The following is a 17,135-nucleotide window of genomic DNA, read 5'->3' on the forward strand; positions in this document are numbered from 1 at the left end:
GGCAGTTTTTACATGTTTTCAAATAGCCGTTCAGATTTTCGTATTTGCTCTGGTGTATCAAACCACCAAAGACTTTATAAATTTTGTGCCGAGCACACATTGATACCTAACGACAAAGAGGAAGTAAGTAGACCAAGAAGATGCATCGAGGCAAGATGAATGTAGAGCTGCTGGTCTCATTGGTGTCTGAACACAAAGGGCTTTATGACAAACGCGACAGTGACTACAAAAATCTCGATAAGAGGGAGTTGTTATGGAGAGAGATTGCAGATCAAATAGGATTCGATGTGTACCGGGGTATTTCTGTTTTTCATTAAGCGCCATCTAATGTCAGGGAGTGAATTTTCACATTCACTCGGCTCATCGCCTGCGAAAATAGCTTGGGTATGAACACAAAAGACGCGTCGAAAAACGTTGGCGATAAGCGCGCGATAATCGTCCCGGTGTGTACAAGGCTTTACGTGGGGATCATGTTCGAACAGTCTGACAAGCAACAATCGCAAGGGACTATTAAAAATCGCACAGTATGCGCCCGGTTTTACTGTGGGTAGGTTTTAGGTTTGGTGTTGTTCTGGACCTTAGTCTAAAGGGGCGGTCACACTAGACTTTGAACACGCAAAATTTTTTCGGATGCCGCTGCAAATATGGGCGGGAGCAGGATATGACATTACGCTCCAAGGTTTCCCCTCAATTATCTCAACATGGATTCCGATGTGCTTGTACTGTGTCTTTTGCAACGGCGTCGAAAGCATCTGAAAAGTAGAAGGCTGTGGGTTCACCCTATTCTACGGACTCGGAATGAGCGGGGAGAGTTCCATTCTTTAATTCGATCTGTTTACGGTGAGTACTTTAACATCAAAATATTTTATGTTATGATGTCTGCAAATGCTTAAAAAAAAGCTTACCCACTAATATTGATAGAAACTAGTTTGGGACCAGATTCATTTACCAGGCCACCTGCTTTTCACCATTTAATTGTCAAATATTGAGTTCAATTATATGTAGTATTGTGAAGTTTGATGAAACATACAAAGTTATGGGATATTTTAAATAACATTAATATTCATAAAATATTCAGTAGTATTAATAAAATACTCTTCAATTTCAGGTTTTTGGCTACTGGTGACTCTTACCACACTATATCCAAAAGCTTCAGGGTGGGCAAATCCACTGTAGTTGGAATAGTGCCATCTGTGGCCACGGCCATTTGGGAGAGTTTGGTAGGAGAGTATATGCCAGTGCCTCAGGAATCAGATTGGAGGGCGATTGCTGAGGGGTTCTCCAGTAAATGGGCTTTTCCACACTGCCTGGGTGCCAATGATGGGAAGCACATTACAATCAAAGCTCCTGCTGATTCTGGGTCCCTTTAGAGAACTGTCCCTTGTAGTTATAATATTGTTCTTCTGGCAGTGGTAGATGCCAGCTACCTCTTCAGAGTAGTAGACATCGGTGCTTTTGGCAAGAGTAGTGATGGTGGTACATTGTTTGCCTCTGCTCTTGGAAGAGCTCTCAGAGATGGAACACTCAATCTCCCAGATGATGAGCCTCTCCCTAATGGTGAACACCTTGGTAAGGTACCATTTGTGTTTGTTGGAGATGAAGCATTTCCCCTCCGAAAACATCTTCTGCATCCTTACCCAGGAAGAGCAATCCCTGCTGACCAGAGGATCTTCAACTTCCATCTGTCGCATGCAAGGAGGATTGTAAAGAATGCGTTTGGCATCATGGCAGCTCAGTTTCGTGTGTACCACAGACTGATGGAGTTGAGCCCATGTAATGCAGAAAAGATTGTGCAAGCAACCAGCATTCTCCACAATTTTATTAGATGGGGTCATCAGAATTCTCCTTCCACCACTGGTTCTGCTGACCCAGGTACTGCACTGAATGCAGCTGGAAGGATGGGAAGCAACACTGTGTCGCGGGAGGCCCTAGCTGTGAGGGAGAAGTATAGGGAATACTTCAACTCCCCGTGTGGTGCAGTTGGCAGTATAACCAGATTTGAGGAATTCTGGCTCACCATAAAAAGGTTCTTTTCAGAGCCACTTCAATATCACAGAGTCAATTTTTCCATTGTTTGTGTGTGTGTGTGTGTGTACATTAAGGTTACATCTGCACACACGCAACATGTTTTAAATGCCCATATAAAATTTTTGATAGAATGCAAGTTATCTTTTGGGTACATGGATGCAAAATGCATATTGCCATGCTTGTTTACAGTCAAAAAAAATCCTGGTGTTTACAGCAAATGTGTTACTCATGATGGATATTACCAGTTGTGTCCAACAACCAAGACATCAAGAACATCTCCACTACAATGGTATGTTTACAGTTGGGATCTCCAAAAAGGCTGTCAAATCATTTGAACTGTATTGTCAGCGATGCTAAAGCTTAGTGATAGTTGTTCAAGTACACTAAGCAACAAGACAAAGTAATGAATCAGGAAACTGGTTTTATTGTTTTTATCAAATTCATTAACTACCAAAAACAACAATTCCTACATAACAGCAGGAGAAGAGAGCAATTTATTAGAACCTGTTTTTGAAAACCACATCTTCTTTAAGGAATAATTTTCTTTAGAATTAATTATGACAATGTTCATTTTGGAGTGAACAACTCCTTAATTGCACTTAAAAACAACTTAATGCACTCAAAACTCATGAGAACTTATAAGAAATGAGTAATAGTTCCATTGCTGAGCAAGTTATGTGATGCTTAATTTCTCCAAATCTGTTCCGATGAAGAAACAAACTCATCTTGGATGGCCTGAGGGAGAGTTAAATTGCAGTAGATTTTCATTTTTGAGTGAACTATTACTTTAAAGATCATGTTCGTGAACTGACACTGTACTCAGCCTCGTGTATCAACTGCAGTATCTTTATTTGGAGCGAACTCCTGGTTTCCCTGGGTAGACGGGAGAGAGCTGGGTGAATGCAGTTGAGGAAGCTGCTTACATCATCCTCTTTTCTCTTTTCTTTTACAATGGACATTATTTCACTTTCAAATTCATCCATGGCACTTGATTTTCTTTTTTTCTTTTTAGATGCAGTGGTGCCCTGGCTGCTGGTGCCTGATACAGGGACCTGGACGCACGGGACCTGGTTGCTGGGAACCTGACGGCTGAGGACCTGAGTGCTTATGATGGGGACCTGGCACTCAGGGACCTGTCAAGTTAAATTTATTTGTCTAGCTCTTTTCATAATACACTTTTCTGAAAGCAGCTTTACAAATAGTCATTCTGTTTTTCTACTGAGTCTTGGGCACACACCTGAGCTCTTAAATGTAAAAAAGTATTAAACGAAAGTACACGGTAGTCAAAGTCTAATTTCAGACAGAATTGATATATTGTGATGTCTACCTGGCTGCTGGTTCTTGGAGTCTGGCTGCTGGGGACCTGACTGCTGATGCTGAGGATCTGATTGGTGGGAAACCTGGAAATTGCATTTTACAATATGATTTCCAGTCTTGGAAAAGTCGTGAAAATTTCTATATAAAAAAAACTCTCCATCTTCCAGACCTGCCAACCTTTGAAATTTTTTTTGAGTACCATCAGTGTAACCGGGGGGGGGTGCAAATGTGCAAAATGCTAGACTTCATGTTAAATATTTTTCATAGGTTAGTACTCAGAGTCTGCACTCAGTTTGTGATATTCCTGTTATACAGTATTTTAAAGTAAACAGTAGGAATGCAACAATATAGTTAGCCCAAGGTTCAATAAATACCTCGGTTTTTTAAACACAGTTTTCAGTTTGGTTCTGATGGTTTGGCACCAGTGTTGCCAACTAATTTTCAGGGGAAGTTGCTAAAGGAAGGTCGATTTGTTGCTAAAAGTTGCTAAATGACGTTGTGATGTCATTGCGCGATGATGTCATTACGTAATCACGATGCAAAATTGTCACTACATCAAACCTCAGCAAAATTATATTTTATATGTTAATTTAGATTTGCTCATAAAATAATATAAATGCATAATATAATGTTAAAATATAAATAACTATTTTTATATACAACATTGAACACTTTTTAACGATTTAATTTTTGAACGATTACAAGTTTTTTTATTAGCTAGTAAACTAGTAAAACTACACATTCTGAACAATTATAGTTTTAAGCAGTGTATTAGTAGTCAGTATGCTACACGTACCCGCTATGCAAAATGCATACAGGTTGGCAGATCTGGATCCTCTTCTGTGTCCTCCTTCACTTCCATTTCTCTTACTGTCTCTTTCTATCCTTCTCTCTCTCATGTAGCCGGTGTCTCTGAGCCCACGCCATTTTTTCTTGCAAGTCTCAACTGAAAAATAAAAGAATATTGCCAAGTTCATGCAGCAGAGTTTGCTTTTGAAGTCTGCTTGGGAAGTTGACACACACACACACACATGTTGACACACACACACACACACACACACACACACATATAGTCGAACCAAAAATTATTCAGACATTTTTGATATATATTTACTAGTGGGTGCAGGACACTATAGTTCATATGTGTAAGTGAGGATAGCAAAATAAAGTAAACTGTGACATTATACCCAAAAATTATTCATACAGTGGACTACCAGTAAAATTGATAAACATTTGGGACCAAAAATTATTCAGACACTTTGACCTGACCATGTTTTTATCGATCTTCTACTGGTCACACGTCTCCACATGATGCGAATTCGCAGGTCCGAGTTCACCAAACTTGAACTTTGGAACGCAGCAAAATTTTTCACACAAGCTTGCATTTCCGGTCTGACGCATTCGCATGCGTATGAATGGAAGTCAATGGAACAAAAAGTGCAGTGTGACCGCCCCTTAAAATCAAAGAATTTAGAAAACACACACACACACACACACACCGAGAGAGAGAAAAGGCCCAAATCTGAGAAAAGACCAAGGAGAGGAAAATATTTAAGCCAGCTCTATTATGCCTCATTTAAACCTCTGGGATACAGAGTATCCAATCGCTCGACCCACAACAGCCACTTTTCCACTGTCGGGCCAGTGCTTTAAACGGCCAGGCGGGGCTAATAGCCTCGGACCTGTAGCACCGAGCCCAAAATCACGATGCGTTTCCACTGTCGGGCCTGAAGCTCTGCTGCATTTCACTAAAACCCGCCTCTCTGGAACAACGTCACGCAACCCCATCATTTCACCAACAAAGAAGTTATCAGAAAACTAATCAGAAATAAAACACTGGAACTAGTGAGATCACAAAACAAACATAAGAGCGGCTGTGTGACGGGACGAGGAGCACAGAGAACTCAAAGGCAGAGGATTAGATGCAAAGAAAGTTTATTCTCCAAAGGTAACCAAAACAAATAAAACTGTAACCAAAAATAGCGAGCCAGTCTCTGGGAGTAATCCAACTTCGGTCGGCAGTGTGATGCGGACCAAGGGAGTAGACGATAGCCCACGACCAACAACCTGAGAGTTGAGTGAGGCAAAGAGAGGCAGTCCTTCTCTCTATGCGTCCTGGGAGCAGGGAAGACAGAGGTGAGTGTAACACCAGAGAACGAAACAACCAGGACACAAAACACATCAGACACAAAACAATCTACTCACAACAAAGACTAGACGGAAGAGGAATATAAAGGAAAGGGTAATAAGCGACAGGTGGGGTAGAGGTAGCCAGTGACCAGCGCAGCCCCACCGCCAGATCAGCGCTGATTGCACCGATCACAAGCCGCCGAAAGACACGACAGACAGACAGCAGAGGGAGCCAGAGGGCACCCTGACCCATGACAGGCCGTTTGTTTGCATTTTTGTTGTTTACTTAAAGATTTAATTCCAAAAGCATCAATGTTTTACCAGTTTTACAATAATAAGTGATACATTGATCATAATGAATTACTTTGTCAGGATTGAAAATTAGTCACACAGAAATAAAGTGGTATTTACCGTTATTACACAAAAGAAAGAGGGCACATACTTAGTCACGTCATTTTCTGTTTACTTATAGTCACAGTATACATCACATTTAGAAAGAATGATAATTTCTATAATTTTTTTCCATCAAAAATACGATGCGAGTAACGTTAGCAGATGGAGCTCCCGAACAAAAACTATGGTTATCCTATATATTTTATGACATATGTGGAGCTAAATATGAACATTCAGACAGTCAGGTATAAAGAGACGAGACATACTGACAGATAAAATATGTTACTAAATAAATAAACGACTGTGATAGCCTATCGTTGCATTGAGCAGTGAACTGAAAGTGCACAGAGCCGAAGAGTAAAGACCGATTAAATCGTCATACTGGAGAAACAGAAGCAAACCAAGTAGAAATGGTACTGAGATAATCTCAGCAAAAATTTTAGGAACAGTAATTTATATCATTTGTCACTGATTAACAATTTACACTGATCCATATTACCTGACCACAAAAAGTTGAGTGCCACCGGCATTGCTGCCTCCAACCTCGTTGGATATATGACTTGTTTGGATATATGATCTTGTTTACAGTATAAAAACATATATTATTTACTTATACTTGATTATATGTTCTGTTTTTTGTCTACCATTGATTTGCATACATAATTTGCACAATTGTAAGTAATTACGACCAGCTGGTGACACTTGAAAACGTTTTGGTGGCACAGTGTTTTTCCAGCTGAGAGTTGCTATGATTTGGAATATCCACGGCGGCAACGTATTACTAGTATCTCATTTTTAAGAATGATACTAAATATAAAAAAGCAGTAATCAGTAATATTGACTTCTCCATTGTTGTAGGCAGTCGTTGTACAAGTAGGATGGTTGGTCAGTATTTGTCCCACCCACCTCTCCTCTATTTACGGCTGGGTAAATAGTGACAGTGACGAGTGCTGCGTTTTACAGTTATCAACTCAGCTACTAAAAAAAAAAAAAAAAATCAATAAAAATTCAAACAGAGGGCAAGGGCAAATTAACTTGTACTTATAATGGCAGTGCATCAAAATTCAGTGTCATCAGTTTGCCAAAAAGAACACAGAACGTTTTACGCACCATTTACAGCTGGTAGGGAGCAGGTGTACATTTATTTCATACAATTAGCATACAGTTTGGATTGGCGGTATGGTTCTGTTCTGGCTAAGAACTCCCTGCACATCCATGCAGCCTAGCATTAATAAGAGCAGGGAGAGCAGCGATAACCCCCCAGGGTAAACAGAACAGAACCAACATAAATGTATTGCAGATATTGTTAAAGTTCAATAATGTTATGTACACATTTTTGAATTGACTAACGTGACCTGCCAGAACTAACGCTACACTAGATTTTGAAAATATGAACATTTTCATGAATTCGAAAGTTTACGTCAGAATGCGCTCATTGGCGCCCCCTTCTGCTGGAGGCGCCTTAGGCAACCACCTAGCTTCCCTATGCCTAGAAATGGTACTTATTAAAGGGGTCATGAAACCCCCATTTCAGCACTGGTTAGTTCTCACCACAGTTTTAAAAAATGCTAAAAAAGTGGGTGTGGTGCGCAGCGGAGCGGAGGAGGGGGAAGAGGGGAGACAGACAACACACACAGCTTCGCGTTCAGACAGTTTAATTTCGCTCCCATCGAGTTAAAAACACAAATAAATGCACAGCCATTTGCACTCTGCATCGAAAACATATGAACACGCTGTTGCACCTCTAAGAACTTTTAAGGCTTATTCTGTGGTGTTTATATAAGACTTTTGACGGGTTGTGTCACAGAGCTGTAAAAACGGTTATGCTCACCAAGTGAATGAATCGCGTTTGTGCCGAACTCTTATTACAAAGCAAAAACAAACACTCTTCTTCCATCCATGAACGTTTCTCTCAGTTAACATGCGCGATGTCATCTCACAGTCCGAAACTTCTGTCATAGCAAATCAACACATGCTGTTGTGAATAATTAAGCGAAGCATCTTCTCACAGGATAAGAACACACAGTCTCATGAATAATTTCATAGACACCGACGCGTCATCGATGTACTATAGTCCATTAACCCCGTCACAAATTGTGACGTCAACACAATGTAGATTTTAAACCCGGAAGATGAAAATAGCGCAAAAAAGCTTCAAATTAACCAGTTTTTTCCAACAATTAAAATTATCGGATGCTAACATTGTCTTCTATGATGTGCAACACAAACACCTCTGCTAAAATCTCAGAAAAAGTAGTCTGGGGTTTCATGACCCTTTAAAGAAAAGTAAAGCGATTAACACGTGGTACTTTCCTCAAACCCAGACAGAAATGTCTCCGCTAAATCCAATTGTTCAGTCATTTGTGTAAATGCTTATGTACGAAACTACATTTTTTCCCAACAGTTTAAAGACATTTCATATTATTTCAACAGATAATTAAAGGGGTCACTGGATGCCCATTTTCCACAAGTTGATATGATTCTTTAGGGTCTTATAAGTCCCCTAAGTCTATAACATACTATTGTTAAAATTTATCAATTGTAATGTAAAACAACACCCTTTTTACCTTGTCAAAAACAGCTTTTTTTTTCAGAGCAAGCCATTTTGTTGCACGCCACTTTAAATGCTAATGAGCTCTGCTCACCCCACCCCTCTCTTCCTTGGGGTGACGAGCCATACTGTTTACTTTAGCAACAGAACTTTCTAACTAGCACATTATTAGGAAAGGCGGTTTGCAAAGATTCATAAAAAACTTATTCTCACTTGTTCTTTAGGTGAATCTGGATCACGAATGTGTGAACATAGATGCGTTAAGGCAGATTGGGCCCTTCAAAAACAAACTTAATCCACTGCGTTTTCAACTGCTTAGATGTCGGGAGTAAATGACGACTGCTATGTTCATTATTACATCCAACAACAAAACACCTCAATCGCTTAGGAGCCATTCTTGTCTACCCCTGCTCCGGTGCCTAAACAATGACAGACTGTCTACAGCTCACTCAAGGTGGATCTGATCGCATGAGAATTGCAGGGCGGGCGCGGGCCATCAGCGGAAAAAGAAAGGTGTGTGGTGGGGGGGTGTTTGGCGCCGGAGCTGGATTTTTTATAGGTTTAAAGAGGGGCACGACCAAAAAAGTTTGAGAACCACTGGTCTAAGGTAAGGCGGCTGTGTCAATCAACAATTGTGGGAGGGGCCTGGGTCTGTGTGGGTCATCACACAGCCAAGCATCTGAAAACGGCTTGATTTGAGAAAGGGGTCAATATTGATGTGAATTATTAAAAAAAACACTGGATGGATTTTTATCATTATAAGGTGGATGTGTACACACACTGCCAACACACATTTATGTTCAAACAACATGTAAAAGTGAATTTTGCATCCGATGACCCCTTTAAAGAAAACAAATAACTTTACTGGTTGTATACAAGCAGTAATTTAAGGCACATTGAGTACATACTCCAACTAAATTACAGCCATAAAACGCAATCCATAAGTATATAACTCGCATGCTTAATACTGAGTAGATAAAAATGTTAAAAAAGTATATTAAAGTGTCGATAAAGAAAAATAAAAACGTGGCACGAAATTGTTTTTAGCTTAAGGCTAATTTTAGCTTAAGGCTCATATGTAATTTGATTCTTACCTTTTCAGTACCCTTTGGGTTGATAGCGATGCAGAAAAATACAGTCCTGTCACCCATTGAACTGCAAATTCAAAATAAAGGAAAACTGTCAACGGTTTAAAGAAATTAACATATTTTTTTCAAGTTATATTAAAATGTTTGCTGCAATGATAAAAAATACGCTACTATAAAATTGCAATTTTGGGAGGAAAAAAAGTCACACATACGTCGCATTTTACATTTAGAAATCATATTTAACACTATAAACATCTATAGGCTATATTTCCCCTCACTACTCAAATTGTACAAAATGAACCGTATTCAGCCTATACAATTGTCAAGCCAAAACAAATTCATTTAAAGTGAAACTGAAGCCCTCTTTCATTCAGCATGAAACCAAATGTTTCCATATTCACCACATATTGGATATACTTACTTCACTCGCATTTTCGGCTTAAAACATCATTCACATATAACAGCACAGTGAGGCTGTGGTCACGCTGAATGGTACAGATTTTAATGACATTGACATATATATTTTTCCGTGATTATAATAAGAAAACTACAGCTAGCCAATTTAATAATTTCATAATAATAATAATATTATAATAATCTTTATTTTCTATAGCCTTTAAATGTTACATGTCAAAGCACTTTACATAAACAAATAAAACATCAAAATACACCATTACAGATTATGAAATAATAAGCAAAAAGATGAGAAATACATTCAAAACCAGAAATACATTCAAAACACTTGAAAAAATATTTAAATAAAATAATTTTCAACCAAAAGAAAGATAAAAATTATTCAGAGCAACAAATCCACCATGACCCTCACAAAAAAACTAAAAAAAATATTACAGCTGTAACGAGCCGGTCCTTGTCTCCATTCTCTTTGGACTACAAATCCCATAATCCACCACACGGCACTAATTACAATTACACCTGCTCCCTATCTGGACCCCTATAAAGGTTACACTCACCCAGTTAGGTTGCGAAGTATTGTTAACTCTGTTACATACCAAGCACCTGTCTGATTTCCTTGCCTTGCCTAGTCTAGACTTGTTCCTGTGTTTTGCCATTGCCTGTTCTCTGTTTGATGATCTCTTGCTGCCTGCCCTGACCATTTGCCTGTTTTACGGATTACTCTACTGTGCCGCTCTATTTGACTCTTTTTGCTGGTGATTTGACCCCTGCTTATTCCTGACTACGCTGTTTACAATAAAAGTCTGCAGATGGATCCACACTCTGGTTGTCATGCTCGCTCTGTAACAACAGCCAGTTTTAGAAAGGAATTGTTTATTTACTTGGTATGACGTTTTATATTGACGTTTATATATAAGAGTTTTGGCACACCTGACTGAGTGGCATTGTTCTAATAATAGCATAAGAACTTTTAATAGCATAAGAACTTAGTTATTTTGGTCATTAGAGTAGAACATCATTCATATAGCTACTTTTGTAATTTGAAATTGAAATAAACCATCAAATCGAAAACAAAATATAAAACTTTATGCAAATATGCATGAATGACCACGTTTGCATCACCAAAATCATTGTTTTTTTAATAAACTTTTAGTAAGACTAATTAAATCAGTGTGCTGACTTGACTAGCTATATATAGTAGCCTACATATCGCCAATGCCTGCGGAAAGTGAAATAAAGTGTGCGATCACCGATAATGAAAACATAAATTGGTTTTCCAAGTCCTTTTTACTATTTGTGTGAATTATATTTTAAAGTGATATTCTAATATAAATAGGCTATTTTGGGCCAGTTTTACTAAGCAGGGCAAATTAGCGCGAGAGCGCAACCGAAACCAGCGCCGATGTGGGTGATTTACTAACAAAGCTTAAATTAAAGAACACAGATGCAACATCTCATTTACATATCGGCCAACGCAATATACCAAGCGCAGCGCAAATTAGCGTAGTTGCAAATAAAGAATAAAGAAATAAATAAGCCACAGTACATTGAAAAGAACCGAAAGCCAAAAAATGAAGGTTTGATAGACCTGGTATTGCGTGACTCCTAGTTGAGGGTTCCAAGTCGTCTTTTATTTCCTGAAGCAAATTAAAAATAACATGGCTTGGCAAACGATATGTTCGGATAATGTGTTCTTCTGGCATTCAAAATAAATTAATACGTGTGGAAAAAATCCTCTCACTTCTACCATGCGCTCTCTGATCTCTGCGGTGCCTCCTCCTAGCAACAATAATTGCAGCCATTTCAAGCACTAAATAGTTTAAGACATGCTTTTTTTGAGCGTTAAATAATGGCGCAAATGCCAGTAAATTCGACGAGCGCAAACTTTAGTAAAATGCGTTGTGTGATTAATTTGAATACTCTCCTCCCATAACTTTTGCATCTGAAAGGGAAACTCCTACAAATGCACATTCAATAAGGTCAGGCGCAAAAATAACTGTGTCCACGCCTTTTCAGTGCTAATTCTTCACTGCGCGTCTTTAGTAAAACCTGACAGTACTATTTTAACGCCAAAAGACGTACTAAACCTGACAGTACTATTTTAACGTTGGCGCAAGCTGTTAGTAAAACTGGCCCTTTATGTATTAAACCATCAGATACTATAAGAAAACAATTATCAAAAGCAGTCTGATCTGGCCGTGGTGTTTAACTACAGAATGTTGTTCCTTTCGCCACCTGGTGGATATTGTGTGAAGCACAACAATGTTGTAAAAAAATCTGAAAAAGCGCCTGCAAGGAGCTCCGTGATCACGCATGGTAAATGCTGATTGGTTCTCTCCTGTATCGGAGCATATACAAGGCTGTATACTGTTTTATACATGCTTACGATAGAATCCTTAGTTAAAGGGTTAGTTCACCCAAAAATGAAAATAAGAAAGTCATATATACCTAGGATGCTTTGAGGGTGAGTAAAACATGGGCTAATTTTAATTTTTGTGTGAACTAAGCCTTTAATATAACCTCACCTATAGCATGTTTGTGAATTTATCTATGAATTTGTATTTTGATGATCTAAATGAGTGTATATTATATGTTGATACCCATGCAATATGTTAGTGTTCTGAGAATCTTTTAATAGTTTGGCATAATGCTGTCGTGGCCTAATGGTAGCGAGTCAGGCTTGTAACCCAAAGGTCGTGGGTTTGAGTCTCAGGTCCGGCAGGGATTGTAGGTGGGGGGAGTGAATAACCAGCGCTCTCTCCACCCTCAATACCAGGACTGAGGTGAGACCCTTGAGCAAGGCACTGAACCCCCCACTGCTTCCTGGGCACCGCAGCATTGGCTGCCCACTCCTCCAGGTGTGTGTGTTTCACTACTCACTGCTGTGTGTGTGCACTTGGATGGGTTAAATGCAGAGCACAAATTCCAAGTATGGGTCACCCTACTTGGCCACAAGTCATCTCCTTTTCTTTTTTTGTATCAATCCAATTGCATATGCAAAATAACATGCTTGAAGACAGAGTTGTAAAATTTCCCTCCAAAGGTACCGTTCCTCATTGGCTCACTCAAATCCTTCTCATTACATGCTCTAATGCAGTAGTCCTGTAAGAAAATTATTTTCTGTGGCCATGAAAATATAATTTTTTAGAGTTGATATGAAATTACACTAAATGTTCGCTGGACGAACGGATTAGTTGTTGGTAATATTAATTCTGCTACAGTTACTACTGGCAGCTGAGATAAATTATTCTAATTAATTGTAATTATGTCATGACAACTCTCAGAGTGATTGACATGGTAATGTACATGACAATGTTAATGTATTTGGAATAGATCTGCTACTCTGCTGCTGCTGCTGCGGCAGAGGAAGTACCAAGAAATGCGACTGCCAATACATCCACAACATGCTGCTGTGAGCATGTAAGAAATACTGCTGATGAACATAACATATGAATTGAGCTAATTTGCTACAGGACTGTAGGCTGTACAGAAAGCGAGTAAAGACTCCTTTTAAAATAATTGAAGATGACAATTATTTAACTACAATCAATGAATCTGCCAAATGAATCTCTTATTTACATTGTGAGTGCACACTTTGATTTTAATGAGAATTTGAATGAATAAATCAAAGACATTTACACAAACAACTACATGTAAGATGTTTAAAAGATTTTTGTGAATATGTGAAGTTAGACAGATTAGCACAGGCAGAGGTTAATGTATTCCTCAACTGTAAGTCGCTTTGGATAAAAGCTTCTGCCAAATGAATATAGCGAAGGGTGCATCTATTGTAAACTTCATTTACCTGCGAAATGGAGGGCGCACTTGAAGTCACTTCCAAATTGCATCAGCCTTCTGAATGCCACAGTGACACAATAAGCCTTCGAATGCGGCCTTCGGAGGGTGAATCGTGAATTGGGACAGCCTTCATAGTGACGCAATTGCACTTCAAATGTGGCTTTCGAAGTGCGCAACCTTCACTTAGGCACGCAGCTATTGTCATGCTGATCGAGTTCAAATAACAAACTGGAAGCTTTAAAAGGAAGGTGGTGCTTGAAATCATTGTTCTACTTCTGTTAACCATGGTTACCTGCAAGGAAACACGCACAATCATCATTGCTTTGCACAAAAAAGGGATTCACAGGCAAGGATATTGCTGCTAGTGAGAGCAATCACACTGGTGCTACTTTACATCCGAAACTCTAATCACAATGTAAACGGCTTCTCTCCAGTGTGAACCTTCATGTGCTTCTGAAGGTTTCCTTTTTTAATGAAGCTCTTTCCACACTGGCAGGTGAAAGGTTTCTCTCCAGTATGAATTTTCATGTGGCCATCAAGGTTTTGTTTATGTGTAAAACTTTTTCCACATTGAGAGCATGTGTAAGGCTTCTCTCCAGTATGAATTCTCAAGTGGTTTTTAAGGTTTGCTTTTCGAATGAAGCTCTTTCCACACTGTTTGCAGGTGTAAGGCTTCTCTCCAGTATGGGTTCTCATGTGGTCTTTAAGGTTTCCTTTTTGAGCAAACCTCTTTCCACACTGTTGGCAGATGAAAGGTTTCTCTCCAGTATGAATTCTCATGTGGCCATCAAGGTGTTGTTTATGTGTAAAACTTTTTCCACATTGTGAACATGTGTAAGGTTTCTCTCCACTGTGAATTCTGATGTGGTTTTTAAGATTAGATTTTCGAATGAAGCTCTTTCCACACTGTTGGCAGGTGAAAGGCTTCTCTCCAGTGTGAATTCTCATGTGAAGATTAAGGTTCCCTATTTCAGTAAAACTCGTTCCACACTGTTGGCAGACAAAAGGTTTCTCTCCAGTGTGAACTCTCACAGGGTATTTAAGGTTTGCTTTTCGAATGAAGCTCTTTCTACACAGTTTGCCGGTGTAAGGCATTTCTCCACTGTGAATTCTCGTGTGGACTTCAAGGCTTCCTTTTCTGTTGAAACTTTTTCCACACTGTTGGCAGGTGAAATAACGTCTATTTGCTGTATTTTGAGCTCTTTTTTGTGTCTTTTCAGTATTTGAGCAACTAAATGTTTTTTCTCCAGTCGTGAAACCATATTTCTCATGGTGAACATGATCTTCCTTTTTACTGAATTCTTGACTCTCCTCTTTCAGTGTCATCAGGTCTAATGCAAAAAAATAAAAATCCAAATTAACACCATGTTTAATGGCACAAAGAACAAACATCAAAACCAACAACATGTAGATCTAATAAACACTAAGCTATTAAAGGAGGTGTTAAATGTAATCTCAAAAACTCTTCCCGTTATTCGAAGTGATGATGATAAAAAAAGAGCAAAGTTTATTGTATAATCTTAGTTGCATATGTTTTAATGCTCATTTTCGAGGTAATGGATGTGATCCAGGGGCATATAATTAGGGGGTGACGCTAGGGTCATGTCCCTACCAATATCCAGCAACTACCAAATTGTCCCTAGCAATAATTTTCATCAAACAATTAAATATATGTATATGTTTTTGTAATTTCGGATGCATCTGAAATATATCATACTATTGATATTACCTAAGAATTTAAAGTAAATACGTTACAAAACTGCGCACTTTCAAGGACGCACATTTAAAGGGATAGTTCACCCAAAAATGAAAATGTGATGTTTATCTGCTTACCCCCGGGGCATCCAAGATGTAGGTGACTTTGTTTCTTCAGTAGAACACAAAAGAAGATTTTTAACTCCAGCCGTTGCAGTCTATCAGTCGTATAATGCATGGCAATGGTAACAAAATCTATGGGAGTAAAAAAAACATGCACAGACAAATCCAAATTAAACCCTGCGGCTCGTGACGACACATTGATGTCCTAAGACACGAAACGATCGGTTTGTGCCAGAAACCGAACAGTATTTATATCATTTTTTACCTCTAATACACCACTATGTTCAACTGTCTTTGAGCGCGTGCACGGCATCCGGTGCGTGAGGTGTGTACGCACTCTGGCATAGTTTACGTTAAAGGGTGTGTTGATATCCAGCCGAAGAGCAATCAACCATAACTTCAGGCGAGCAGGCTCAGAAGTTGGGAATACGTGGAAAGTCACCACTCCCGAATGAGTTCGCGCGAGAGAAAGTAATCTTTTAGTTTTAAGTCGGTTTGAACAATCCGGATAAGCGCAAGTAAGTACCACATTTTAATTTTTGGGTGAACTATCCCTTTAATACATGGACGGAGTAAGAACGTAAGGCAGTCACATACCGGACGAAAAGCGCAGCGCCACGTTTACAACAACTCACAGAGCCTATTGCACCCAGTTCAAGACAGCAGTCCAAAACATAAAGAAAAAAAAAAAAAAGTAAAAAGTTCACTTTAGGAATTAAAGTTGTGTCGATGAGTTTGAAATACTGTGTTTGACAAAACAGAAAAAGAAAGTGTGATCTATGTGAGTGACACTCTGCGGTGTGGCAGGGTTTGGAACAGCGTCTTGGATCGCCGCAAACTTTAACTTATTGTTGCTAAACTGAATGTACAAAGTTAGCTGATATATCATCAAAATAAAAAACAACACTGAAATAAGAGCTTGTGGTTTATCTGTCAATCAGATGCACATAAAAGTTTCGTTATACAGCAAAAGTATAATTTCTTTCAGAATCATCCTGGGTCCAATTTGATTAATATTAAAATAAAGTTATGCGTGATTACTTATATGAAATATAATATAAAAATATAAACTTATATGACATTCTTCAAAAATATCATTCCTTTCTGTATAGTTGGGCATTTTAATAAGGATCAAATGAGTGAGTGCAGCCTTCATAACGAAAACCAACCTGTTTGTTCCTCAGTATCTTCTTGTTTGACGCTGAATGCTTTTTCACTCTTCATGTCTTCACTCTCCTCTTTAATCTTTGTTTGTGTCTCAGTATCTTCATGTTTGACTCTGAATGCTTCTTCAATCTTCATGTCTTCACTCTCCTCTTTAATAAACGCCATCTTTGTTTGTTCCTCAGTATCTTCATGTTTGACTCTGAATATTTCTTCACTCTTCATGTCTCCACTCTCCTCTTTAATAAACGCCATCTTTGTTTGTTCCTTTATAACAGTGTGTCACGTGGCTCTGTTAAAGATGAATCACAGATTCCTCAAGTTATCAAAAACACAGATCTTCTGTCTTATATATAAGCAAGTGTTACGTGCTCTCGATTCGCTATTAAAGCAGCACTATGTAACTTTTGGCGCTTTAGCGGTTAATAAACAGA

General features: G+C 38.8%; 1 protein-coding gene across 1 annotated transcript; it reads right to left on the reverse strand.

Annotated features, from left to right (window-relative positions):
- Window positions 1–13,819: 13,819 nt before the first annotated feature.
- LOC107698812 (gastrula zinc finger protein XlCGF8.2DB-like) lies at window positions 13,820–16,800 on the reverse strand. The gene is made up of 2 exons (XM_016499928.1): window positions 16,707–16,800; window positions 13,820–15,050 (listed from the first exon to the last, which is right to left on the reverse strand). The coding sequence occupies exons 1-2, from the start codon at window positions 16,759–16,761 to the stop codon at window positions 14,128–14,130; spliced, it is 978 nt and encodes a 325-aa protein (XP_016355414.1). The 5' UTR covers window positions 16,762–16,800; the 3' UTR covers window positions 13,820–14,127.
- Between the last annotated feature and the right edge of the window lie 335 nt (window positions 16,801–17,135).

Source organism: Sinocyclocheilus anshuiensis, unplaced genomic scaffold (genome assembly GCF_001515605.1).
Source record: "Sinocyclocheilus anshuiensis isolate Anshui unplaced genomic scaffold, SAMN03320099.WGS_v1.1 scaffold1447, whole genome shotgun sequence".
NCBI classification, from domain to species: Eukaryota; Metazoa; Chordata; class Actinopteri; order Cypriniformes; family Cyprinidae; genus Sinocyclocheilus; species Sinocyclocheilus anshuiensis.